This window comes from Capsicum annuum, chromosome 7 (genome assembly GCF_002878395.1).
Source record: "Capsicum annuum cultivar UCD-10X-F1 chromosome 7, UCD10Xv1.1, whole genome shotgun sequence".
In the NCBI taxonomy this organism is placed as follows: Eukaryota; Viridiplantae; Streptophyta; class Magnoliopsida; order Solanales; family Solanaceae; genus Capsicum; species Capsicum annuum.
The window spans coordinates 2,156,180-2,184,134 of record NC_061117.1 but is presented as its reverse complement, the minus strand read 5'-3'; the positions used below and the strand labels follow the sequence as shown (position 1 = coordinate 2,184,134).

Below are 27,955 nucleotides of genomic sequence, written 5' to 3'. Positions count from 1 at the left end.
CCAAGAAAAACTGCAATCTCATTAGGTTTTCCGGTACATACAAATCCAACACAACATGAAAAGATATATCAACAAACAAACGACAGAGGAGAAAACAAGTACCTCCTTTACATCCATAATAAGAATAACTTGTCCTCTGCAGCAAAAGTTGCTACTATCAGTGACACTATCAAAAGGGTATTCATATCTATGATCCAAACGATAATACACAAACACCTACAATGACGTACGCACATACACAAGTTTATATAGGTACATGAGTGGCATATGTCTGTAAAAACGCAAACATATAAGCTAGACAGGTGCTCTATCATCTATACAAAATCCACAAACTAAATAAGCTAGACAGCTACTCCGAAATAGAATTTGCCTATGTTGCTCAGACTTTCCAAATTGTCATCGCACCAGTGTCGAATTCTCCACAATGCACTACTTTTGGAGCATCCGACATGCGCCCATCGACATTTTTGAAGAGTCCGAGCAATATAGGAATTTTCCACCATAAATGACACATATTAAAAGGGCTAGACACGCCTATGGACAACAACCTTTATCAGTTACTCTAAGGCTAATATTATATGTATAAAATTTGTATATTAGTATATGTTGGCACCTATGTTCTTTACCCAGAAGATTAATGATCAACTCTCACTGCATACATTTTTTCCTTTGATGACCGTGGTGTTCAGGCCAGCTTGCCGCACCTCGACTAACTCTACTAGATTTAAAAAACAAAAAAAGGACAGCTCAGTACTTTAAAGTTACCATTATGCGCAAGATCCAGGGAAGGACCCGACCACAAGGGTCTATTGTAGGCAGTCTTGAACCTGTGACCTCACATGACAACAACTTTACCAATTACTCTAACGCTAATATTATATGTTTAAAATTTATATAATATTATATGTTAGCAACTATTCTCTTTACCTAGAAAACTAGTTATCAACTCTCACTGAATACATTTTTTTCCTTTGATGACCGTGGTGTTCACGCCAGCTTACGCACACCTCAACTAATTCTATTGAATATCCACCACCTCCCATCAGCAGCAAGTACTAGGTAATCATATTCTAAAAAACCTAGATTTCACCTTTTTTTAATACAATAAAAATATGCTACCATGAATAAAGCATATCAAAATTCAAAAGGGTATTCATATCTACAATTGAAATTGCTAATTTTACACACACAAAACAAATAATAATAATTTCAAGAAATTATAAATATACAAGATTATTAATAACATAAAAAAAAAATAATACAAATGTAAAAGAGAGCTTACAATTAGAGAAGAATGGAAGAGCCTGCGAAGGGTTGCCATTGCAAAAGATGGCGCCTTCACCTGAATAATGGAAATGCTGAAAATTTTATTACTATATAGTATGCTAATAATAATAATAATAATAATTGAGAAAAATGATTAGTTGAAATATTATATAGTTATTTATAAACAGTAGCACATGCGGATTAGAGTAGAGGGTTAGGGGTGGGAGTGCGTTATTTTGTGTCGATTAGATAGTTTTTAATATTATGTTGTGGTTGTAGTATTATCTTGTGACCAGCGGTGTTAATGTATTTTGCTTACTGTACTAATTTGTATTTATGTTTTGTGTTTGTTAACTATTATCGGTCTTAAATTGGGTCTATCGAAAACAGTCTTTCTACTTTTCATTGGAGGTAGTGGTATGGTCTGCGTATACTCTACCCTCGCCAGATTCCACTATGTGTGAATACACTGAGTACTTTATTGTTGTTGTGTTCGAATCAGCTTGCATGCACATCAATTAAATCTACGGAAGGAATACGTATCACCTTTCAACAGCAATATCAGATAATTTTATCCATCAAGATAAAGTTTGTGTTAATAATTATCCACTATATCTTAATTAATTATGATTAAGTGACAGTTATCTATATTCAAAAGATAAAGTACATAGTCAGTTAATTGACAGAATATTTCATTCAGAACTCAAATTAATTTTTTTCTCGATTTAACACCTTAATTTTTAATAAAATATTTTAATTAGATACTTTCAATTCATATTTTATTTTTCTTTTGTTATCGGTTCTAATTTTTTTAATTAAATTAATCATATTAATATGTCGTTTCTTTAATTATATGCATTCGATTTAATAAATCATAAACCTTAGACATTTTTTACTTGAAATTAATGCGTACAATTAAAGAAAATTATATATTTCAAATGAATAACTTAATCACCTAATAAATAAAGAGAACACACTACAAAAAAATTCAAAGTTTGAAGGAAAAATATTTAATTGAACACTTAACTAGTTAATTAGGGTATCCAGTAAAACATAACTTACTCCAAATATCTAAATAAAATAAATAAACGTATTTATTTATTTAATATAAATGGAGTATTTGATTCGGATAGATTTTTGCCAGACATTTGCTAGTAGGGATGGACATGGTATGATATGATATTTGAAACTTCGGTACGATAATTTCGATATTCAATTTTTAAAAATATTATATCATTATCATATCATATTAGTTCGGTATGATTCGGTATTTTGACATTTGGTTTCGGTATTTTGCAGTATGGTAATCAATAACCATAGTTTATTCAACTTCAACAATATATACTCGTATACTAGAATATTATTACTTCGACTTTTTAAAAGCACGTCTTAATTGTATCATAAATACACATTACAAATGTACAAATATTGAAAAAGAAATACAAACAATTTCTTTTATTAGTCAGTTACACAAAAAAAGACATTTCAATCAAGATAAAGTAGCAAAAGTTTCAATGTCTAAATATTTTTATATTAATACTAAGTATTATATTTGTGTGTGTGTATGTATATATATATATATATATATATATATATATATATAAAAGTTACTTATGTAACTATATACTTCGTTATGATATTCGATATTTTGGTATGTCATTTGTAAATACAGAATATCATACCATATACCAAAAAAGTTTAAAATATATACCATATACCATACCAAATATCATAATACCAAAATCACGATATCAAAAATTTTGATTCGATATGATAATTCGATATATACCATACCATGCCCACCCCAAGCAAAATTGTGTTTGCCAAGTTGCGGTAGGCGCCTTTGTGCACGTGCTATTAAGAAAAATTGGAAAATTTGGGAGCATTTTTTGCTCTTTTTGTAAATGTATCACTCTTGCATCGGAAAAGAGATGGACAATTAATATCTTTATACAGATTTGAATAATCCTCGTTTCTCAAGCTAATTTGGGGCTGAGTTATGTTGAGATATCATATTTTATAGTTGAGTTAACACGATTTTAATGAATCTTCAAATGTTTGACCGCGAATTCTAACGAATATAAATTATTATTTCTTAAGAAAGCTATTCAATAAAAATAACTCGTAAAGATATTGGACGCAATGTAACAATCTCACGGTAAATGAGAAGGACAATTGATCTTATTATATAAATTTGAATAATTCTCACCTCATGAGCTAGTTTGGGATTGAATTACGTCCGGATATCATATTTTAGAATTGAGTTACACGATTTTAATAGATCTTCAAATGTTTGACCACAAATTTTAATGAATACAAATTATTGATTCTTAAGAAAGCTATTCGATAAAAAAAAAAAATTGAGCAAACATAAATTTCGACAGTTAGGAATTTAATTACAGAAAATCCTGATATTTTGCATCTTACTGAAAATTTCGATTTTGAATCTGTCGGGATACATAATTAGCTTCCGATACATTTTTTCCTTTACAGAAATATATAATTAGCACCGAATATATTTATGGGAAACTTTAGACCATAACAAAAGTTGGAAGGGTCAATTTGGATCTTTTCCATCTTTTCGTTGGAGCTTCATTAATGTGAGGGGCAAATGTAACAACATAATCAGTGTAATCCGACAAGTGTATACCCCCATTTCCCTTACCTTAAAAGGAAGAGAAGTTGTTTCTGATAGACCTCCAGCTCAAAACATATGAAATCCCAAGGGAAAATACAAGGCAATTTTTAACTACAACAGTATGAATGGCCCAAAAGTTTAACACAGGACAAGATTGAACAATTTCGACTAATATAAACAAAGCCAGTGTAATCCCACGTGTACCCTCCCCTTACCTTAAAAGGAAGAGAGGTTGTTTCCAATAGACCCTCTGCTCAAAACATATGAAATGCCGAGGGAAAATACAAGGCAATTTTTAACTACAGCGATATGAATGGCCCAAAAGTATAACAGAGGACAAGATTGAACAATTTCGACTAGTACCGGAGGGGATTTAGACCTTTTCAATGGCCCAAAAGTTTGACTAGTACCGGGGGAATCTAGACCTTTTCAATGGCCCAAAAGTTTAATGGAGGACAAGATTGAACAATCTCGACTAGTACCTCTGGGGTGGGGTGGGGGGGCGGGGGGAGGGGAGGGCATTTAGACCTTTTTTACCTTTCCTAAATGAAAAGACAAGAACTAAAGTAGTGATGATTCCACCAACCTAGTTAGAATTTGAGTCATCAGCAATACACCTAGTGCAAAGTGTAGTCCGGTTCGACTACCATAACAGCTTAGTTGGATTTCTTTCTTCTTGATGCTACCTCTGAAGCCCAAGCTTTACCCACCTCTGTTTGGAACTTACCTGCAAATGTTTTACGCGTTGTCAAAGATTGCATCAGCTGAAGGTGCGTGTAATTATCAAAGGAATAGAAGTAACATCACCATTACAATGACTTTGGACTACGAATTTCGTGGATTTAAATTTCTATCTTGTAATTACTCGAGTAAAATGTGGTCGTTCAAAAGGTCACCTTATTGAACTCTAGCATAGCACAAGTGAATGTATTCATCAGGGGGGCCAAGTATGCTCAACACAACCATATACACACAACAATCTGACTGGAAACAAGAGAATATATAATGAGTCATTGAGTATATCTCTCATGTCCTTTGTATTGTTTAGAAATCTAATTTCCTCATGTATGCAACATAGTTCTACTCAAATCTTTTGGTTATCAGAGAACCTGAATCCACCGGTGGAGACAAATCTAATGAATATGCAAAATCTAGTTGGAACTATCCACGAAAGTTCAATACCAACTTCCAACTACTTGATTGTTACAATCAAAATGGCAATATTATGTTATTCGCTAATCATTTCAATGAATTCACATGTGCAAGTCTAAAGTTCAGACAATGATATCGTATTTTTGACTTTCAAGCTCAATGGTTAACCACTAATTCGGCAATCTAAGAGAAGATGCATGATCAAGTCGGAACGGCAAGGCAATAGCAGGTTATGATGGGACTAGAAGGGTCAAGATCTAGAGTAATACACAAGGCAGTCCAAAAATAGGATGGGTAGAATTTAAAACTTCCAGCTTGAATTGTGGTTGAATGATTAAAAAATGAAATTCAAACATGACACCTGCAGTTGACTGGAAAAATTCATCCAAATCCTTCCCTTGCTCTGCATGACAAAGAAAAGTAACATTAGTTTAACGGCAATTTCTCAAGGCAGAGGGAACCAGTCAATATATCAAGAGACAAAGAGCTTATACAGCCACACTCCAGTATCTATTACAATGTGAGATTCTTGAACAGTATAAATTGCATCAAGTACATATAAGCTAAAAAAATAAGTGACATGATTCAAATGCCAAGATATGTGTGTCTAGGCACAAATACTAAGTGCCAAAGACATCACCATGGTGTGCATATTTCTCATGCTGAAGGATATGCAGTATGACAACTAAGTTCAGAAATATGAAAAATACACATAAAAACTTGGAGAATTTTGGAGAAATGTAACTCTCAATATTGGTCAATTTTACCCCCTAAACAAGTATGACACCTTATATGGGACCTTGGAGAAGGGGGCGGGGGAAGGGTACTGGATCTTATATAGTGTTGTTTGACTGGGCATGGAGTTTAAGATAAAAAGGAAGACTTTGGGCACATGCCAGAAGTGCACTAGAAGGTCATTAAAAACAAAAACTGCACTAGAACTTGAGGTCTTAAATATGCCATGATATTCTTATGGCTATAAGAGCATGCCATTTAAGTAGATGGAAATTTTATAGTTAAGATTTACAAAATATAGGAAGGTGTCATTCTCTTCTGGAAGAAACTAAGAAAGAATAAGTACTATATAAAATGGAACACAGGGAGTACTATATGAATCCAGTGTACATATGAAATCTGGGGGAAAAGAGAGAAACATGAAGTTACCATTTTCATATTCCAATGCCTGAAGTATCATCTCCACCTGAAAGAAAAAAAAACATACCAGTCCAGAGGAAAACATTTAAGTAAGCTGACAAAAGAAATGACTCTCACAGATAGCATTATAGCACAGCAACAGAGTGGGCATCCTCTTATTTACAGGTAACGGAATTGACATCACAGAACTAGTTTTAAGCATCTTGAAGGCCGAAATAATAGAGGAAAATCTGGCACCACAAAAATTGTTCCTACTTTTTATAGGTAACAGAATTGACATCCCAGAACGAGTTTTAAGCTACTTGAAGGCTGAAATAATAGAGGAAAATCTGGCCACAAAAAATTAAATAGAACAGAAGTGTGTGAACGATAAACAGTTACCCATGGATAGCAACTTTTTTATCACGAGGGGCGAACTCTGATAAAACAAACATGCATGGATGCTAATTGAGTTTGGCCTGAATATCTTGAATGCTTATTGGCAAACAAGATGCAGTGAAAGACATGGCATTAAACAAGGAAGACAAGATACAATGATAAGTAAACTTATATGTTTATCCTATGCAAAATAAAATGAAACATACCCGATAAACACCATATAGATGGGATATATCAAACTTCGGTAACATAAACAATACCTTGTCGAAGTCCTTTACGACTTTGGCTTCTAAAGTAGAATTTTCTTCGTATTCCATCCACAAATCACTGATCTCCTTGGCTACAATTTCCCAACAGTAAATAATCAGCACGAGAATAGATCATAGCTCAATCTTTCATAATATATATTAGATGGCAAGAAACTCAATGGAGAAGAGAAGTAATACCTCGGGAACCTCCACCTAAAAGTTGACACATGTCTTCTAGTGCTGCTCGCTCTCGTCTACTCTTTTCATCCTTTGAAATTCCATCAGCAGGAGTGATATCTCCAACAATTGCTGTTCAGTAGAAACACAAGAAAATATTTGACAAAAAAATTAAATAAGAAGCTATCAAAATTTTCAAGTGAAAAGCCCACAGGATTAGAGACCAAAGATGCAGATGATTGTGCTACTGAGTCTACACAAGACACTGGTTCGTAGGAAGATCATTTGATGATAGTGGACTATATCTTGTGAAAATTTAACCTCATTTTCACAGCTCTACGTGAGAAAAGAACTTTAAGTGAAAATGATTGATGATGCGAATACACAGAAAGTTTCAAGTTCATGTTCTGATGGCTGCTTTATGTTCTTCCCATTGATGTTCATGTCATATAGCCTCTACTGGTTATCATTCAACACCTCTTGAAACCGTTAAAACTATGACTTTTTCATTTATTTTAAAAAAAAACGACATTATGTGATCATTCATTTACATTGATGTAACCGCCTAGAATGGTTGTCAGCAGTTAGGGGGTACACTTAGTGCAAATTCTTCAAGTAAGTAGCCAAAAGAAAAGGAATACAAATGCCTAAAACAAATTACATGAGTTCAGAATTCTTAGCAGTTTTGTCACTACAAACAAGCGGCATATTCTTTTTTCTGACTAGTAATAAATAACCCTCCTACAAGGCAAGCAAGGCAGTAAATATCTACAAGTTACTTCCATTTCCAGTCAATGTTCTGCCATCATCGATGCATTCACAGATAAGAACAATGACATTCTTTTTTAAAAAAATTCTTCTTCCCCTGAACATCGCCTATTCATTCTTATGAAAGGACTTTTTCTTTATAACTGTGGTGTCCGGATCAGCGCAGACCTCGAATAATTCCACGGAGTACCTATTACCTCCCACTAGCACATGGATCAGGAAACTCTTCCACCATGTCTTGAACATATGGGAAAAAGTTGTGCTTTTGCCTCTGTCAGAATTTGAGTTGAAGCCTCATGATTCTCAACCCACTTCTTTGACCACCAGACCACACCCTTAGGTGCTCTCATGAAAGCACTTCAGAGTAAAGAACTTACATTCTTTGACTCAATAAAATATAACTACAAATTTTCAAGTCCCTTGCGAGATTGAAATCTGAATTCAGTAAACATATTTTTACATCCGTCTATTTCCCATTACACGAATGATTTCAGGTAAGTTATTCATCTGATCCACGTACAGAAAATGATGTAATACCAAAGGGCAACCTAAAAATATTCTTCCAGAATACAAGAGGTGACAAGCTTACGTGGATTATAAGTAATCCACCATTTCTATACCATTCTTTTTGCTCTAAAATTAAATCTTGTTCCATAAAGATTGTAATAACATAGAATTATTTAATGATACATGTCACAATTAGATATGCAGAGAAGAATCCCAACAGAGAAAAGAAATTCCCATGAGAAGATGCTACTAGATGATATCAGCCTTATTTCATGACATAGGCATAAAAGCAAAGAAAATGGATTCATAAATGACAGACTCACCTTCTGCGATGTCATGCACAATTGCCATCTTTATACACCTAAATTTGCAAAAAGAAGAAGCATACATTATCTTTTGTAAAAATCCATATGTTTACTGGCAACACAATACTGGAACGTACAAGTACCGTAAAAGCAAAAACAAATGCCAGTCACTAAAACCACTTACTTGTCACGATCAACTCCAGGAAGGTCAGCAGAAATAAGAGCCATCACTCCCATACGATACATGTGATCAGCTATAGACTCTGGATCATTAACCCCTCTACGTACCCAACCTGCCCTTTTTGTCGTCTGATCACGAAAATCACAAAACTTAGCTCATATTCCACAAGGGATAACATAGAAAAGAAAAGATCACACGGGCAGGGATAGCAGCATTTAAAGAACGATATGTGAAATTGTGATCGTATGAAATTAGCTACAGGCAATTAGCACAGAGTACAACCCTCACTGAAAAATACATGCACTAGGATCCTCGTACATCACAATTTTCATTGCTCATACACAAAAACATTCATCATCATCCATTCACATTAACGCAAACAAAAGGGCAGCCCGATGCACTAAAGCTACCGCTATGCGCGGTGTCCGGGGAAGGGCCCACCACAAGGGTGTATCGTACGCAGCCTTACCTTGCATTTCTGTCAGAGGCTGTTTCCAAGGCTTGAACCCGTGACCTCCTGGTCACATTAACGCAAATGCGAATTGAAATCAAATACTACCACAATTTCAAGTAGAGCGTAATACAACACGCAATGCACAGAGTACAACCCTCACTACAAATACAAGCACTAGGATCCTCATACATCACAATTTTCATTTGCTCATACAAATAAACATTCATCATCATCCAATCACATTAATGCAAATGCAAGTTCAAATCAAATACTACCACAATTTCAAGTAGATCATAGTACAGCACATGACGCACAGAGTACAACTCTCACTGCAAAATACAGGCACTAGCAAGGCGGAGCTACCCTTTGGCTAGGGGTTCTTTCAAACCCCTTTCGGCGGAAATTCTACAGTTTATTCATGGTTAAAATTATTTTTTATGTTTATATAGTAGATGTTGAATCTCCTTCGGTTTGTATGTTTATTTCTGAACCCCTTTAGTGAAAATCCTGACTCATCTGGCTAGAGCACAACAGAGAATGAATGATATGGCCAACAAGCACAGGAGTGACAGTCAGTTTCAAGAAGGCGATTGGGTGTATCTAAAAATTCAACCTTATAGACAGGTTTCCTTGTCTAACCAGGCTTTCAACAAACTCTCGGCAAAGTATTATGGGCCATATCAGGTGCTACAAAAGGTGGGAAAAGTTGCTTACAAAGTGTCACTGCCTGAACAGGTGGCAATACACTCTACATTCCATGTTTCCCAGCTTAAACCTTGCTATGTGATCCCTGACTCTATCAACCACCCTCCTATAGTGGATATTGCTAGCCCTTACTGTAGTGAGCCTGCTAAGATACTGGAAAGAAGGATGATAAAGAGGGGCAACAAGGCAGTATCTCAGCTCCTGATTCAATGGAAGGATATGCCACCAGAACAAGCAACCTGGGAAGATTTTGCCACAATGAAAACAAGGTTTCCAACATTTTTTCCTTGAGGACAAGGAAAATTTTATGGAGGGAGAAATGTTGCAATTCTCAACGGCTGAAGGAGTTAGTTAGAAGTAGAAAGGGAGTTTCCAGTTTAGTCCTCTTGGTTTGTTATGTATTTCTTTTTAATCCCTAAGTGGCTCAATTGTAATTAGTACTATGTGTCAGAGATGGTGCTTGGCCAAGGCCTATTAATAGTACTAGATGTTTCAGGAAAGGACATGAATGAAAAATTCCTTCAGCTAAATTTAACTTCTCTTTTTCTTAGCCTACAAGTAATTTTCTTCTAGTTTTTCCTTTAGTCTTCACTGTTCCATTGCATTTTCACCTGTTGCAAATTCATTTTGCAACATACGAGAAACTCATAGTACAACACGCGATGCACATAGTACAATTTTCATCATCCATACACTAAAACATTCATTATTATCATCCTCATAGAGCAACGTACAACACGCAATGAACAACGTACAACACGCACTGCAAACTAATCACAATTTCAAACGTTCATCATCGTCACCGAATCACACTGTGCAATTGCAAATTCAAATCAAATACTACGATAATTTCAAGTAGAGCATAGTACAACACGCAATGCACATAGTACAACTTTCATTATTCATACAAAAAATACGGGTGTACCTTAAGGCGATGACATAGAGTAAGGAAATCAATAGCAGATGACGGAGATGGCGAAGACGATGAAGATGAAGCTTCGGTTGCCATAGGAGAAACGTTAGGTCTACGAGAGTGTCTGAATCTGAATTGAGCTGAATAATATGAGGAAGAAGATGAAGAAAAAGCTAATAAAGGAATGAGTGATTTACAAAACACTCTGCTCATTTTTATTGCCCCCTCTCTCTCTCTATCTCTCTTTGCCCCCTTCTTTTTTGGCTCTTTTTTTGGGGTTTAAATACAAATTTAGCCAAGTGATTGCATTTTTGTAGGTAGCATATGGAAAGAAGATTTTACAACAACATAATACTAGTGTATTATTTATTACAAAATAGGGACTGGGTAGGGTTTGTACCGATCAGCTTTGATCTGTCGAGTGAGGATTAGCCGAGGGGATTTTCATCATGTAGCTGGTTACAAATAGGCGACGAGTAGGCAAGCACGCGGGTTGTACCGGTCAGCTTTGAGCTGTCAAGTGAGGATTGGCTGAGGGGACTTCCATCATGTAGCTGGGTACAAATAGCCCTGTAAAAGACGAGTAGGCAAGAACGTGGGTTGTACCGGTCAGCTTTGATCTGTCGAGTGAGGATTGCTCCATCTCTTAAGAAAGGACGCGGGGGGCTTGTCTTATAATAAAGGGGGTACTCTCTTCTCTGATGTGTGCTAATAGGCTAACTGTGGATATGATGCCGAAAATAGATTGATTTTATATCATCACCCTTCAATTTGAATTAGCAAAAGCAATGTCTCCTTGCATAATATGAATTCCAAACATTCATGATCTGGATGTGAATGGGTCGAATGACTTATTCCTCGGTCTATTAGTGAACCATCTCACCAGGGATTGTGAAAGAATATACGCAGTACATATCACTATCTCAGATGAAGTAAAGAGACTGTTTTCGATAACAAGTAGAAAACATAAAAACAAATAACAAAATAGGATAACACACCACTAAATTATGAAAGAAACATGACACCCACAGAGTAATACGATGAACTATCTATTTGAAATCACAAATATCACGAATAAGACACGTGTATAACACTATGACTATAGGTACATCGATAAACAAAGCACTCATCACTACCAGTAAGGGCACACTCCTATCACTAACTTTCTATTCTAATCCGTATCCTCCATAAATTCCTATCAAGTGTCACTTCCTCTGTAAATTGTAACTGCTCCATGTTATGTTTAATTATTTCCCTTCAATATTTCTTCGACCTACCTCCATCCCGTCTGAAATCATCCACAGCGAGCCCCTCACACCTCCGTATTGGAGCATCCGTGCGTCGCTTCAGCACATGTCCAAACCATCTCACCCTCACTTTCCGCATCTTATCTTCAGCCGAAGCCACTTCCACCTTTTCTCGAATAGAGAGCATGTCAAAGCATGTTAAAAAAGGAAATATAACTACACGTCTACGACAAAATAATATGATGATCGAAGTGTAAGAAACAATAGGTAGTAACAGACTCCAATGACAAGAAACACCCTAAGTAATACCACGACTACTGGTAATAAAAGAAAATATAGGTGACTCCAGATTATTTTACCGTCAGAAAATATTTCGCGTGGATTTGATTGCTTCTTCCTTAATAAGAGGTGGCAATTCGAGTTATGAATGTGAAAAGAATTTTTGGTAAGGAGTGTTTGCTCTAAATGGGCTCTACGCAATGGGGAATTGGATTAATCTGGCTTCAATGTGACTAAGTTGACGCGAATGGGCTAGAGAATTCAGATTAGCCAAATTTTGAGGGTATTGAATAGCGAATGAGAAATTAAAAAAATCAAAAATTTTTTGAGGACTACTTATTTTTGAGTTATCAAATTATCGCAAGATATATATGTCACTCATCGTAGGTGACGGATATTATTCAAGTAAATTCCATATGATCAATAAGAACACTACGTGAATAATTCATTATCATGCAAATGAAATCACTACAAGTTTGATTAACTTATAATCGAATCATGGCACGTTAAACAATAAAAGTTTATTTTCCTAAAACTCAAAGTCATGCAAAATGAGTTCAGCGAACTCAACTTAAACATAAGCAAAAAAAAAATGAAAAAGAAACAACATAATAACTATAATTATGATCATGTTTATTATTCCGAATCGATCATCATGACTCTAAATTTTGAATTCGCTTCTGATTAAAATTCATAGTAGTATCGGAAGTGAAATATCAAAATTATCATGCAATTGAAATCACTAAAGGTTTAATTGACTTATAATTGAATCATGGCACGTTAAACAACAGAAATTTATTTTCCTAAAACTCAGAGTCACGCGCAGAACGAGTTCTGCGAACTCAGCTTACACACAAGCAAAAAGAAGTAAAAGACACAAATCATAAATATAATACAGATCATCATGTTTATTATTCTAAATCGATCATCATGACTTTAAATCTTGAATTCGCCTCCGATTAAAATTCTTTGTAATATCGAAAGTGAAATATCAAAATTACTATGTAAATGAAATCAATAAAAATTTAATCAACTTGTAATTGAATCATGGTACGTTAAACAACAAAAATTTATTTTTCTAAAACTCAGAGTCATGCGCAGAACGAGTTCTGCGAACTTAACTTACACATAAAAAAAAAAAAAAAGACACAAAATCATATATAACTATAGATCATCATGTTTATTATTCTAAATCTATCATCATGACTCTAAATCTTGAATTCTCCTCTGATTAAAATTCACAGTAATATCGGAAGTGAAATGCCATAATTATCATGCAAATGAAAACACTAAAAGTTTAATTGACTTATAATCGAATCATGGCACGTTAAACATCGAAAATTTATTTTCCTAAAACTCAGAGTCATAGACGAAACAAGTTCAGTAAACTCAACGAACGCATAAGCAGAAAAGAAAGAGAAACGAAACCATAAATATAACTACATATCATCATGTTTATTATTCTGAATCGATCATCATGACACTAAATTTTGAATTCGCCTCTGATTAAAATTGCAGTAGTATTGGAAGTGAAATACGTAAATTACCATGCAAATGAAATCACTAAAAGTTTAATTGACTTATAATCGAATCATGACATGTTAAACAATAGAAATTTATTTTTCTAAAACTCAGAATCATAGGCAGACAAGTTCAGCCAACTCAACTTATACATAAGCAGAAAAGAAAGAGAAACAAAACCATAAATATAGCTATAGATTATTACATTTATTATTCTGAAACGATCACCATGACTCCAAATCTTGAATTCGCCTCTAACTAAAATTCACGACAGTATCAGAAGTGAAATGTCGAAATTACCCTCCGTAATTCTTCTTCTCTTTATCATGACCAACACACTTATTAAAAACTATTCCAACATTTTTCTTAAAAACCTTAGCATCAATCTTACCTTTAACCTTAGGCAAACCAACATAAACCTTAATGAAAGATGTGTAACATTTAAGTCCAATTCCAATAAGATCATTACAACATTCTTTTTCAATATTTGCTTTTATGCCAATAATTGTGGCATTTAGAATTTGTAAACCACATGTACTAGACAAATTTTTGGTAAAATTCCTTACATATTCTACTAATTCTTTTGGTAAACTCTTTACATATTTGTCATTTGCATCTTCTTCTTGTTTTGTTTTGTTTTGTCATTTTGGGATTTACAAAAGGAAGGAATTGCACAAGAAATTATCAAAATTGCTATAAAAGATGAGATTATATTGAGCTTTGCCATTTTTTTTATTCTAGATATTGGTTTGTATATTTTTTTTTTGGTTCTCAAAAAGTTGCTATTTATAAAGAGTGAATTGAGATTAATTTATTTTTATGTTACAATGTACCTTTGACTAATGTTTAGGTTATATTGATTAATGGACTTTAACTTACAATTAATAGTCTAAAATATTAATGCTACCATATTGAATATAGAGAGTTACTTCTTTTATTTATTACTACAATTTTTTTTGACTTAACACTTAATTTAAAATGAAGAAAATAGCCTTATACTTCCTTGTTTTATTTTTCGAGGTCAACTCGTATGAACTTTGATCAACATTTTATTGTATATAATTTAATATTTTAAATTTTCCTTTTCATATTAATATGATTATAAATACATCTTAAAATGTTAGCCGCAATTCATACAGGTTGACCTCAAGTATGAATGTTCAAGAGAAATACTATCTTCGGCTATTTTCACTTATGCACTTTAAATTTTACACGCCCATTAAGAAACAAATATTAACTTATGTATAATCTCATGTATTTTAAATAATTTGGAGATAAGTAATTAATATTGAGAATAAAAAAAAAAAAATATTATTATTTATATAAAAATAACAAGTAAAATTTAAAATTTATTTTAGTATATTATGCAAGTAAAAGTAAAAGCAAAAGCAAATGTAGAAGCGTAAACTCATACTTAGTAGTATTTTTAAATGCCACGTGTCCTTTTCAGATGAATTTTGAATCGTTGAAGGAGTAGTATTAATTATATGAATGCAATTTTTCTATATTTTCAGTGTTCTCTCTTACTTGTCACGTTTTATTTTTTAAGAGTCAAATTTAATGGACTTTGAATAATATTTCAAAATGTTTATTTTATCATATGACAACTGAAAGTATTTTCATATATTTTTCAAAAATCCAAATTTAAAATTTTAAATAATAAATTGTTCCAGTGTAATTTAGCTATGCAAATTGATTAAATTGACTTTTATAAAGTGAAATGTGGCAATAAAAGTGAACCAATAGAGAATTTATTCTTGAAGTTACTTTATTAATCAGTTACGTTTGTATTAATTAATAACAAATTTTAAATAAATTGTAGGTTGGTGTAGAATGAAGTATATGCTAGTTATTTTATAGTGTTAGTGGACTGAATATAATTTTTTTTTAAAATAAAATGTTTAAGTGAATTATTTCACATAAATTCATGAAATACTTAAATTTGTTAGTAATATTATTTAGGTACTCTTATACGACATGTTTAATTTAGCATTTGAATGTATGGTAAAATGTTCTTATTACACACTTCAGCTCAAAAAAAAAAAAAAATGAAAAAACTTTCTTGCATATCCTAAAAGTCAATTGCGTACATAAGTTAATCGTTTAAAATATATCACCGACCTCTTTTAGTTATACTCATTAACCTCACTAAAACGTAAACATTCGTGCATGGTTCAATTGATGCCGATGAATGTAATTAAAATACGAGTACTTTATTGTTCAGTTATTCAGTATGAACGAATCATAGTTCAAGTATCTAAGTGAAATTTACCGATAAATTTTAGGAATTATCTCTGGATTCAAACAATTTTGTTGATGAGTTGGGCTTGTAACACAATACAAGTCGAAGCCTAAAGGCCCAACATTTTATGTACAAAAATATGTATGGGCTAATTCCTTAAGCCCAATATAAAAGGTTGTGAGCCCAAATATACATTCTATTCATCTTACTTTCGAAAATCAAGATTACATGCAATCAAGTGTAACGTTTCAAAGGTCATCGAGTTGTCATAAAAGGGAGGATCTTCGATCGGAGTACTAGGAAAGTCAGTCATGGGATGAGCCACCTATATCAAAGGGTGGTCAGGTGCATATCCTTCGCCGGAAAAATACGTCGTGTATATAGTCTAAATTTTAACGTTTACGAGTGTGTATGTAATTTTGCACACCTTAATGCGGCTGAGATGGAAATTTGCTCACTTTTCGTTAAATTTCTGGCTTTAGCACTGAAGTCACTATTGCTGAGGGATGGATCGGACGGAAGAAAAACAGAAAGCCCCTTTCTTCTTCTATTTTTTTTTTTAGAGAAGTATCTATTACCCTCCTGACAAAATTGTCACGTTTTATTTATGGTACCACCTGAACTTTGACTTGTCCTAAGTACCCCCTCCCCTCCTCGAACTTGTTGTTTTGCAACGTCACGTAGCCTGATTTTTGGAGATTAATTGATTATATCATAATATATATGGATTGTTTTTGTAATTAAATATTTGGTTGTTTTTTTTCCACAAATATCGTATCAAATACTAAGTTTCTTAAAATAATAATTTAGCATAGATTTATTGGGTTATCGGTTTACCCAATAACCAAGTAAAAAAAAATCAAAATCGAATGAATAACCCAATAATTTAAAAATAAAATCGTTAACCCTATAACGATAAATCAATAACATTTTTATCGGTTTGATTTTTGTGGACCCCTAACTTAAATTGTAATTTCTTACTCCGTTAATTATAATAAGAAACGTATTTGTGCATGTGAGTCTCTTCAAAATCCTAATCGAAACACTAATTGGAAACAACTATGAAACACTAACCGAAAAAAAGATAATTTCATATTTTTAACACACACTAAAAAATATAAATTTTTAGATAATTGCTTACTTGATCAACGAAAATTTAACCTTTCACTATTTTGGAGTAGAGAAAAACTGAAAAATATAATTTTTTTAGAGAGAAATTAGATAATTAAGGGTAGAAATGGGTTATTTTTTAATATAGGATAAATATAAGGAAAGTGGATAGTATTTATCCACGTGGACAACCACATCAGTATTTTTTTCACGTGTACTTGCGTGGTTTACACGCACTGATCCATCAGCAAAAAAGGGCCACGCAACGTTGCAAAACAACAAGTTCGGAGGGACACTTAGGACAAGTCAAAGTTTAGATATACCATGAATAAAACGTGACAAGTTTAGGGGTAATCGATACTTCTCTCAATTCAATAAGTTTACTCTAATTTTGAACATAAAAATACAACCAAATTAAATAAAATCAATAATGTAAATTGAACTAAATATAATAATATTTCTTTTATTTATTTATATTTTTGTGTCACATATGTTCATGAACAAGCTACATATTGATTCTTTAATGTAACATCAAGACTTTGCCCAGCATATGTGAAAAATACATTACTTTGTGCATAAATTGGAAAACCTTTATTAACAATATAGATATCATCATGGTCCTTTGTGATGATATTAGTGTTAATTTTAGTAACAGAATTGAAATTTGGAATATTTAATTTCACTTGAAATAAATTGCATGCACATGTATTTGTTAAAGTCACTTTCCATATTTGTTGTCCTTTAATTACTCCTGATTTTGCTTGGGTGATATTTATGGGATTGCATGTGGAACTCTCAATGCCTGAAAAAAAAAAAAAAAAAATTTATATAGACAAATTATTTTGATTTACACCTGATTATATTCAGATCGCGTGTTGCAGAGTTTATTCTGGATGTAGGACTTCTAGTATGAGTCTTTTCATACTCAGATGGAGGACTGTCAGCGCTCCCAAAATGAGTCTTTTGACACCCAGATGAAGGGATATGGAGGGATCCCAACCATCCCACACAAATCAAGTCGGATCGCGTGTTACAGGGTCGGTTCTGGGTGCAGTACTCATAACATGAGTCTTTTCGTACCCAAATGGAGGGATCCAAATCATCCCACACAAACCAAGTCGGGTCGCGCGTTGTAGGGTCCCTTTTGAGTTTTTTTGTTTTATATCCAGGTGGAGGGATTTCAATCATCCCACACAACAAACGGATCGTGTGTTGCAGGACCAATTTTGGGTGCAGCGCTTCCAACATGAGTCTTTTCATACCCAAATGGAGGGACCCCAACCATCCTACACAAACCAAGTCGAATCGCGTGTTGCAGGGCTTTCAACATGAGTCTTTTCATACCCAGATGGATAGATCCCAACTATCCCACACAAATCAAGTCAGATGGCGTGTTGCAGGGCCCATTCTGGGTGTAGCGTTTCCAACATGAGTCTTTCGTACCCAGATGGAGGGATACCAACTATCCTAATATATATATATATATAAATACCTCCACACATGAGAGCAAGATAGAAAACTAAACAAACAACTTTGACCAAGGTTGCCATTGAAACTTTTTTGCAAAGCAATTCTTAAGTTGTAGATATTGCTTTATGTGAATTATTTTATTTTCACCCCAAGCAACTTTAAATTTATAGATATTTCATGGAAGGGCAATTAAGGTAAAATATTGAAAGGGAAGTTATTATGTTAAGCTAAGTAATAAATAAATCATAAATTCTAGATTTAAGAATACCAACAAATAAATTGTGTTACTTGTAACTCTAAATTCCATTGAAATTGCATTTTAACTTGAAAATTTTCCACACAACTTCTCATAATTTAGATATATAATTTTATTTTAGATACTTGAAAACTAAATTAATACAAAATCAAACTTCAAAAACAGAAAATTCACCTCAACCTGATTCATAGCCCAGAGACGGAACCAGGATTTTCATCGAGGGGGTTAAAAATTTAAAGAAAAACTAATTGAAGGAGGTTTAATATCTAAAATATATACGTAAACAATCATTTTAACCGTGTTTAAAATAAATATGCTTTAGCTAAAAAAATTTGCGTCTTATGTTTACATTAAATCAATAAATGCATGATATATGTATTTGTATATGTACTTCTACCACTTAACTATGACTAATTATAATCGTAGGTTGAATCACTCAACCATAATAAATTAAATTTATTTGGTGTAAACATTTGATGCAGTTACGTATTTACCTTCTTTTCTTTTTTTTTCTATAACTCTTCGGATCTAAACTCGAACTTTAACAAAATTCAACCACCCATATTTTATTCATTTTTATTTAATCCATTTTCGATTCATCCATATCCGATCCGACCAATCTATTTGCCATTTCTAATACTGTATACTAAAAAAATAATCACATCGAATGTTTTGCTTTGCACGTAATTTTATTATTTTATAATTAACAAAATAAAATAAATAATAAATATATTTAGTTGCTAGCATGTCATTTTTGTTAGAACTCTTCATGAAAATGGCTTTTTTGGTACTTTCCTCATTTAATAATGACATTATAAATGTACTAGATTTATTTTATTTTTTTGGCCAAAAGGAATGTTTTCCTGTTTTTTATTTGGTTGAACAACAAAGGATATTATAAAATATAAAAAGACAATTTAAATATATAAAATGGTGTCAAAATGTAAGTACTTGGCAAGTTTCTATTTACTTTATTGACTTTGGGCTTCTCATCGGATATATATATACGTAAAATATATACGTACAAAATTATTTTAACCGTGTATTAATAATATAAATTTTCGCAGAAGAAAATGAACGCTCTAGTTAAAGGCTAACTCCGCCCCTGAGCCCAGTATGAATATCGGATAACGGATGAGTAACCCGACAAAAATATCAAGAAATGCAAAAAGCAACTGTTAAAGTATCACTTTTTTTTGTGATTTCTCATCTGGCGTCAGGTATCCGCATTCGACTCCGACTAATCCCCGATTAATTTGGATTCATGCCGGGTAGGGCCCATTTGGGGGTAGCGCTCCCCTTCAAGAGTTTTTCTATACTCAGGGCTTAAACCTGAGACCTCTGGTTAAGGGACTATTATAGAGGCAAAACGATTGATGGTGCGTCTTAATCTACATTGTTCGGACTCTCCAAAAATGTCATCGGGTGTGTGGATTGTTCAAAAGCAATGCACTTTTGCAGGATCCAATACGGGTGTGACGACATTTTTGAAGAGTCCGAGCAACATAGATGTTTACAATCACAGCCTTACAATGCCCGAGAAAGAAATTCCGACTAGGGGGCTCAAAAAAGTTACATAAATATCGCACCTAAGAGAACATGTAGTCATCTAATATCAAGGGTATTCAACTAAGTTGCTCGGACTCTCCAAAAAAAGTTGTTGTACTCCTGTCGGATCCTCCAAATTTACATTACTTCTAAAGGATTCGACACGTACCCGATGACATTTCTGTAGAGTCCGAGCAACATAGGTATTCAAAAACTCGTATACGTGCAAAAATGTTATTGTTTTCCTAATTCGCATAATATAACTTTCCGACATGTGGCCCTAAAATAGACTTTTAAGCACTTTGAAGTGTTTGGGTATATTTAAACAGCGCTTATAAGCACTTAATTTTTAAGCTAAAAATGTATTTTAATAGAAATCTTATTAAGAAATCGTACATCGCTTGTATCAGCCTTATTTAAAATAAATTTGCTTTCGCTAAAAAATTTCGTGTCTTATGTTTACATTAAATCAATAAATGCATGATATATGTATTTGTATATGTGCTTCTACCACTTAACTATGACTAATTACGATATATTAATCGTAGGTTGAATCACTCAACCATAATAAATTAAATTTATTTGGTGTAAACACTTGATGCAGTTACGGATTTACCTTCTTTTCTTTTTTTTCTATGACCCTTCGGGTCTAAACTCAAACTTTAACGAAATTCAACCACCCATATTTTATTCGTTTTTATTTAATCCATTTTCGATTCATTCATATCCGATCCGACCAATCTATTTGCCATTTCTAATACTATAGACTAAAAAAATAATCACATCGAATGTTGTGCTTTGCACGTAATTTTATTATTTTATAATTGACAAAATAAAATAAATAATAAATATATTTAGTTGCTAGCATGTCATTTTTGTTAGAACTCTTCATGAAAATGGCTTTTTTGGTACTTTTCTCATTTTTTTATTTTTTTTGGCCAAAAGGAATGTTTTCCTGTCTTTTATTTGGTTGAACAACAAAGGATATTATAAAATGTAAGTACTTGGCAAGTTTTTATTTACTTTATTGACTTTTTGGCTTCTCATCGGTATTCGGTATTTGTAATAGAGCTCGATTTAATTTGAGTTTTTCATATTGCAAGATCCATTTCCGAAGGCATCCTTTCCAATATATATATATATATATATATATATATTCATTTTCAAAGGCTCGAACCTGAAATTTTTGAATTTGAAATTTATGAACTTCTCCCTTTAACAACAAAGGTAGATAGGAACCGAACTGTCTCACGAGTCACAACGTTCTAAACCCAACTCACGTACCACCTGAATAGGCGAACAACCGAACCCTTGAGACCTTCTCCAATCCCAGGAGATGATGAGTCGACATCGAGGTGCCAAACGACTCCATCGATAAGAGCTCTTGGGAGTTATCCGCCTATTATTCCCGATGCATACCTTTGATCCATTGAGCGAGAGCCCTTCCACATGGGACTCCCGGATCACTATGACCGACGTTCGTATTCTGAAATTTATTATATGCACATATTCGGTGATTTTTCATCAAATATACAAAAACTAACCCAAAGTTACTGAATTTTGGCAAATTGTACTTCTTATGCTAGCTCCGCCTTTAAAAAAGGTATGATGTCATAATATTAGGTTTAGAAAAATAATGTATAGTCAAATAATGGTTTGACTTGTATGATCAAAGAGTATTGAATTAGACTAATAATAATAATTATTTTGTTTTTTTAACAAGATGGATGACTTTGATTAAACACCTAATTAGTTGCCAAATATGTGATTTAACTACTTTGATGTTCCACTAAATTCATACCTACTAAAAATTAGAAAATCGAAAAAAAGAAAAAAAAGATCAAATTAAAATCTCAATTTTTCTAATACATATACTCCCTCCGTTTCGTTTTAATTGATCTAATATTAAAAATAATTATTTTAATTTACTAATCTAATTTATAAAATCAAGAGAATTTTGTTATATTTTCGCCTTTTTGCCCTTAGTAATAAGTAACTAAATAAAGTAATAATAATCAAATTTAAAGTTCCAAAACATCATTAATAAGATTAATTTAGTAAAAATAAATCTCACTTTAGGGGTGTGTGTGTTGGGGGTGGGGGGTGGGGGTGGGGGGCAGACGCTCTATACCTAGCCACCAAATGCGACTTCACATAAGGGTCAAACTCGATATATCTAATCAAAAAAGCAGAGTAATGACGAATAATAATTTCAACGAATTTATACAACAATTGCATGAATTGATGTGTATGTGCAAATTCAAAAATGTTACGTAAAAAACTACGATGGTAGATTTCTATATAGAGAAAAGCGAACTTCACTGAACACTGAAATTAAACGATCTTTATTTTGTAATCGGTACGACTTAGATTGTGAAACTTTACGATGTTGTTTGCGTTTATTGCATGTACTTACGTTTTCGACTAATAAAACATGTAGAATGGATCTTGAAATGAACTTCGTATTCTCGATTATTATTTTCTTTCAAATATTTAACTAGAAAATGTAGCCAACTATACAATTACCAAAAGAAATTGTAAAACTTACAATTTAATTGTTAACGAATTGTCATAATACACACCGAATTTAAATTGATTGAAATGGACAATGTGAGTTATATTCAAAGGTAATATTATTGAATTAGAGAAATTAATTTTAATTAGTTATTTAAAATAAGTTGGATTTAACTTAACATCTAATTAGTTGTCAAATCTATAATCTATCTACAATCGTTATGGTGGAGTGATAAGTGTTCTTTCATTTTTAACCAGAAATCTCGGGTTCAAGTCTCCCTGAGTGGTACGAAGTCGTCTTTGTTAGGAAAAATTTTAACCCCCACCCCGACTTTTTGGCTCGAATCTGAATTAAGTCGGGCTCCAATGCAGATACCGAATACCAGGTGGAAAACCACAAAAAAAAAAAATATATCAAAAAAAAAAGTATGAAAATTCAACCCCCTCCCAACCTCCTGGAACTTTCCGGCTCGAATTCAAATTTAATCGGACTTCATTTCAGATACCGAACAGCGGGTGGAAAACCAAAAAAATTCCAAAAAAGTATGAAAATTCACCCCCACCCCTATTTATTCATTTTTTTTTTATTGTATGAACAATAATATACTTTCAAAATGAAGAATTAAAAAAAAAAAAAAAAAATCTCGCTGTCGTAATGCTCCTAACGACGGCCGTGCTAAAAAAATCTCGATATCATAATACCACTGACGAAGGGCGTGCTAAATGACGGGTCAAACAGGACTAACAGACCTTTAGGTTGACAAGCTTCTGAAGATAAGCAAACATGATATGTCATGTATATTAGATGGATCCAAAACAGACAAGACGTGCAATGAATTTGATCGCGACAAATGTTATTCACACGTTACACAACAAAGCGTATATATTTGCGAAAAATTCCTATCGAAAGCTATCGATGAATTCTATCGAAAAATTCATCGAATTTTTTTCTAAAATTAAACTAAAGTCCATTAGAAATATCCATAAAAAAATAAAAAAGAAAGCTAAATTCTAAAAACTAATTATCAATTTTGTCAGGATAAATTTTACAATTAGTTGATGACAAATTTATTAATTAACATTTTAATTAGGATCTCTCATATATTTGTTCTTTCCCTTTTTGTATGTGTATATTAATTAGTCTTCTCTTACCTAGTCAATATTATGACTTGGATTTTATGTTGCCAATTGGCAATTACTAAATACAACCTACAAATAAATATAATAAATATAAGTAAAGGATGGTTGTAGAAAAAAATAATAATAAAAACTACGCCGATTTTATTAAATTTTTTATAGATAATTGATTAATTCCACATATGATCGCAATATATAGTTTTAAACGTACATTACAAGGTCCAAAGTCGTCAAGTCTTTTATCATGTATATTGACGAAAGATAACAGACATCGATGAGATAATTAAAGTGCGTGTAAGTTGATCGAGCACGAACAATATGAAAAAAATTAGGATTTACTCACATGTTGATGACATGGCAAAGGTTCAACTACTAGCATGTGTGATAATTATTTTTCAAGAATTACAAGTTGATCATGTGGAGTTGTTAATTTTCTCCTAAATTTATGGCTTAATTTCATGATTAAGATTTAATATAATGCTTCTTTCTTTGACAAAAAGTGATTTTAAGTATTTCACTTTAGGTTAAATTTATGTTTTTTTTTTTTCAAAAAAAGTCAGAAGCTAGTTGTTATCGATCACCTTTTGATTTCTAGCTTTTAACTTATGAGTCACTTGAAAAAAAAAACTTAACGTGCATAGACACGCGTGACGAAGAGCAGGCCGACAAGGATCGATCAAAGAAAAAGACTAACAAACTTTTATACTGACAAGTTTTCGATGTAAAGATGCACGTTACTTTCTTGGCAAATTTCACGATCAATATAAAAGAGAATGTAAAGAATTATATACGGTATGATACTGATTCACATGATATACATGTTTTTTGGCTGGATAACGTCATAGTCAATGAACAAATTCACGAAGTTTATTAGGTCAAAGCAGACAATATCTGTCGATAGTTTGAATGATAATATATAGAATCTAAAGATTAAATTGATCAAGCTCATACATAAGTTCGCCTCGCTTGAAAAAATAGTTATAGTTCTAGCTAGGAATTTGAATTTTTATAAATTTCAAATTCTATTTTTTTTTTTTTAATTACTAGATCACATCTCAAATAAACCCTCATACTCTATATTCAATTAAACACCTTCAACTAAATTCAAATTATATAATTTTGTTAAATCTAAATAATAACTAATTCAAATTTTCAAAACTTTATAGTTAGAGTATTTTAAGGAAAAATATCAAATATTAAAGATCAATCATATTCTATATTAATTAAAGTTTGAAAAAATCTTTTCAAAAAATGGTCCAACAAACTGTCGGTGGATGTCTAGTCCTTTTCCAAATAAATATTAGTCATATTAAATTAAAAACAAAAAATAGAATCAACATAATTAAAGAAGGAAAAAAAGGAAAAAAAGTATAGTCTATATGAATAATATTCATGTGAATTTAATAATTTTTGCTCACGTACACTTTCCTCTCGAGGTATTTCAGTATATTAAGTTTTCGCTATATATATAGAGTTAAAGGAAGGATCAGACCACAAAAGTCTATCGTAGACAATCTTATTCTGTATTTCTGTAAGAAAATAAAATAATCCACAACTCAAATTCACGACTTTCTGATCACATGGTAACAACTTTACAGTGGCGGACTCAGATTTTAGGAGTTGTGAAAATCAAAGTACTAAGTTTTCTGCTTGGTTTCATAGGTGTTTTTTTTCATCATATATCAATTTTAATATATTTCTTATATAATTATACCTATATTCGGTGTCGGGCTTAACGAGTGTTCGAGCACTATAATTTTCTACCTAGGTCCATCCTTGCAACTTAACCAATTATGTCAATACTCGCTAATATATGTTTTAAATCATAATTTAAGTTCCAAATTCAAAAAAAAAAAAAAAAAAAAAAAAAAAAAAAAAAAAAAAAACTTGTTAGGACTGTTGGATCAGAAATGAGCCCTCTAATGAACGAATGCGAATTAATCGAGCTCCCACAGAACACAATTCCCTTCACACTATCTCATTCCACCAACATGGATCTGATGAAATGACGAAAGTACAAAAAATCTGGTTGTTAGAAGTGTCGACCTAGAAATGAGTCCTCCAATGAACGAATGCGGATGAATCAGGCTCCCATACAACACAATTTCCTCAAACCTATCTCATCCCGCCAACATAAATTCTGATGAAATGGCGGAAATAGAAAAAAATCTGGTTGGAAATATCGTCCTAAAAAATAGATCTCGCGTTGCACAAATTTGAATCAATTGAGCTCCAATCAAATATCAAACACTACGTGGAAACCATCCCCCCAAACCCCAGAAAATAAATCTTGCGTTGCACAAATCCAAATCAATCGAGCTCCAATCAAATATCGAACACTACGTGGAAACCCTCTCCCCAAACCCCCAAAAATGAATCTTGCGTTGCACAAATCTGAATCAATTGAGCTCCAATCAAATACCAAATACTACATGAAAACCCTCCCCCAAATCCCCCAAACCACAAAAAATGAATCTTACGTTGTACAAATCTAAATTAATCGAGCGCCTATCAAATATTGAACACTACATGAAAACCATCCCCCGGCCCCCACCCGAAAAAAGAATCTTTTGTCGTACGAATCTGAATCAATCGAGCTCCAATCAAATATCAAATACTACATGAAAATCCTCTCCCCAAATCCCCCAAACCACAAAAAATGAGTCTTACGTTGTACAAATCAAAATCAATCGAATATTGAACACTACATGAAAACCATCCCCCCGACCCCCACCCGAAAAAAGAATCCTTCGTCATACAAATTTGAATCAATCGAACTCCAATCAAATATCAAATACTATATGAAAACCCTCCCCCCAAATCCCCCAAACCACAAAAAATGAATCTTACGTTGTACAAATTCAAATCAATCGAGCGTCAATCAAATATTGAACACTATATGGAACCCCCCTCCCCCAACCCAAAAAAAGAATCTTTCATTGCACAAATTTGAATCAATCGAGCTCAAATATCGAACACTACGTGGCAACCCTCCCCCAAACCGCCCAAAACTCCAAAAAAGAATCTTGCGTTGCATAAATCTAAATCAATCGAACTTTAATCAAATATCTATTATTACATGAAAACCCTCCCCAAAATCCCCCCCCCCCCCCCCCCCACCCCACCAAAAAAAACATCATGGGCCCGACAAAACCTAATTATGGAAGTGAGAGAGCCCAAACAAGTGTCGGTAGGAAAAAGCCAAGAAATAGGAATACAATGTGACCTTTACAGTTGGATCAAATCCCACACGTTTTAGCCCAAATCCAGTGGCCTACAATTATTACTTTTTTTTCGTTTTACGTGACGCTGTTTGACTTAATACGATGATATTTAAAAAAAATAAAAAAATACTTCCAAAACCCATCGTCAAATTTAAATATGGAAATTTTAAAATTAAATTATTTACAATTATAATAAGGTCACACTTTTTCGAAAGAAACAAAAGAAGAATTTTTATTTTTATTTTAAAAGCAATTACATGAATCACATGTTGTGGACCCCTAATTATATAAAAAATATTTAAAATGTAGTATATTTCACAGTTAAGATTAGCTGTCCCATCTCCACTTTTGTTGGCTCAAACTTAGCTGGCTTTTCCAACAAAATACTAACGATAATATATTCAGTATGATTTCATGAGTAGAATTCGGGAAGAAGTAGAAATATATTCAATATGATTTCACCAGCAAAATTCGGGAAGAAGTAGAATGTAGGCAACCTATTTCTACGTCGTGTAAGGTTGAGAATCGATTCACAATAGATTTTCAATTTAAAAATAAAT

At 32.8% G+C, this 27,955-nt stretch overlaps 2 protein-coding genes across 3 annotated transcripts in view; both read right to left on the bottom strand.

Annotated features, from left to right (window-relative positions):
- Positions 1–1,336, bottom strand: part of LOC107854260 (5'-nucleotidase domain-containing protein DDB_G0275467) — a gene marked incomplete in the record, with an annotated part of 8,683 nt that extends 7,347 nt beyond the window's left edge. Inside the window, 1 exon segment of the mRNA XM_047415081.1 lies at positions 1,283–1,336. Coding sequence (XP_047271037.1) covers positions 1,283–1,321 — 39 coding nt within the window.
- A 2,850-nt stretch (positions 1,337–4,186) lies between these two features.
- Positions 4,187–11,120, bottom strand: LOC107854258 (5'-deoxynucleotidase HDDC2). 2 transcript variants are annotated; one of them, XR_001669966.2, is made up of 9 exons: positions 10,860–11,120; positions 8,779–8,903; positions 8,613–8,650; positions 7,036–7,146; positions 6,850–6,929; positions 6,221–6,257; positions 5,418–5,459; positions 4,491–4,631; positions 4,187–4,386 (listed from the first exon to the last, which is right to left on the bottom strand). XR_001669966.2 is itself a non-coding variant. In XM_016699265.2 (8 exons), the coding sequence occupies exons 1-8, from the start codon at positions 11,058–11,060 to the stop codon at positions 4,561–4,563; spliced, it is 705 nt and encodes a 234-aa protein (XP_016554751.2). In that variant the 5' UTR covers positions 11,061–11,120; the 3' UTR covers positions 4,187–4,560. The 2 variants fall into 2 exon arrangements, 1 of the variants encoding a protein (XP_016554751.2); XM_016699265.2 differs by having other exon boundaries at positions 4,187–4,631.
- Between the last annotated feature and the right edge of the window lie 16,835 nt (positions 11,121–27,955).

Excerpts from the sequence above, each read along its gene's own strand:
- LOC107854258 (XM_016699265.2), bottom strand. The coding sequence starts at position 11,060 with ATGAGCAGAGTGTTTTGTAAATCACTCATTCCTTTATTAGCTTTTTCT. Across the intron at positions 6,930-7,035 it reads TTTAGGTGGAGGTTCCCGAG|CCAAGGAGATCAGTGATTTG; the intron begins GTATTACTTCTC and ends GGGAAATTGTAG. Across the intron at positions 5,460-6,220 it reads GGCATTGGAATATGAAAATG|AGCAAGGGAAGGATTTGGAT; the intron begins GTAACTTCATGT and ends TTTGTCATGCAG.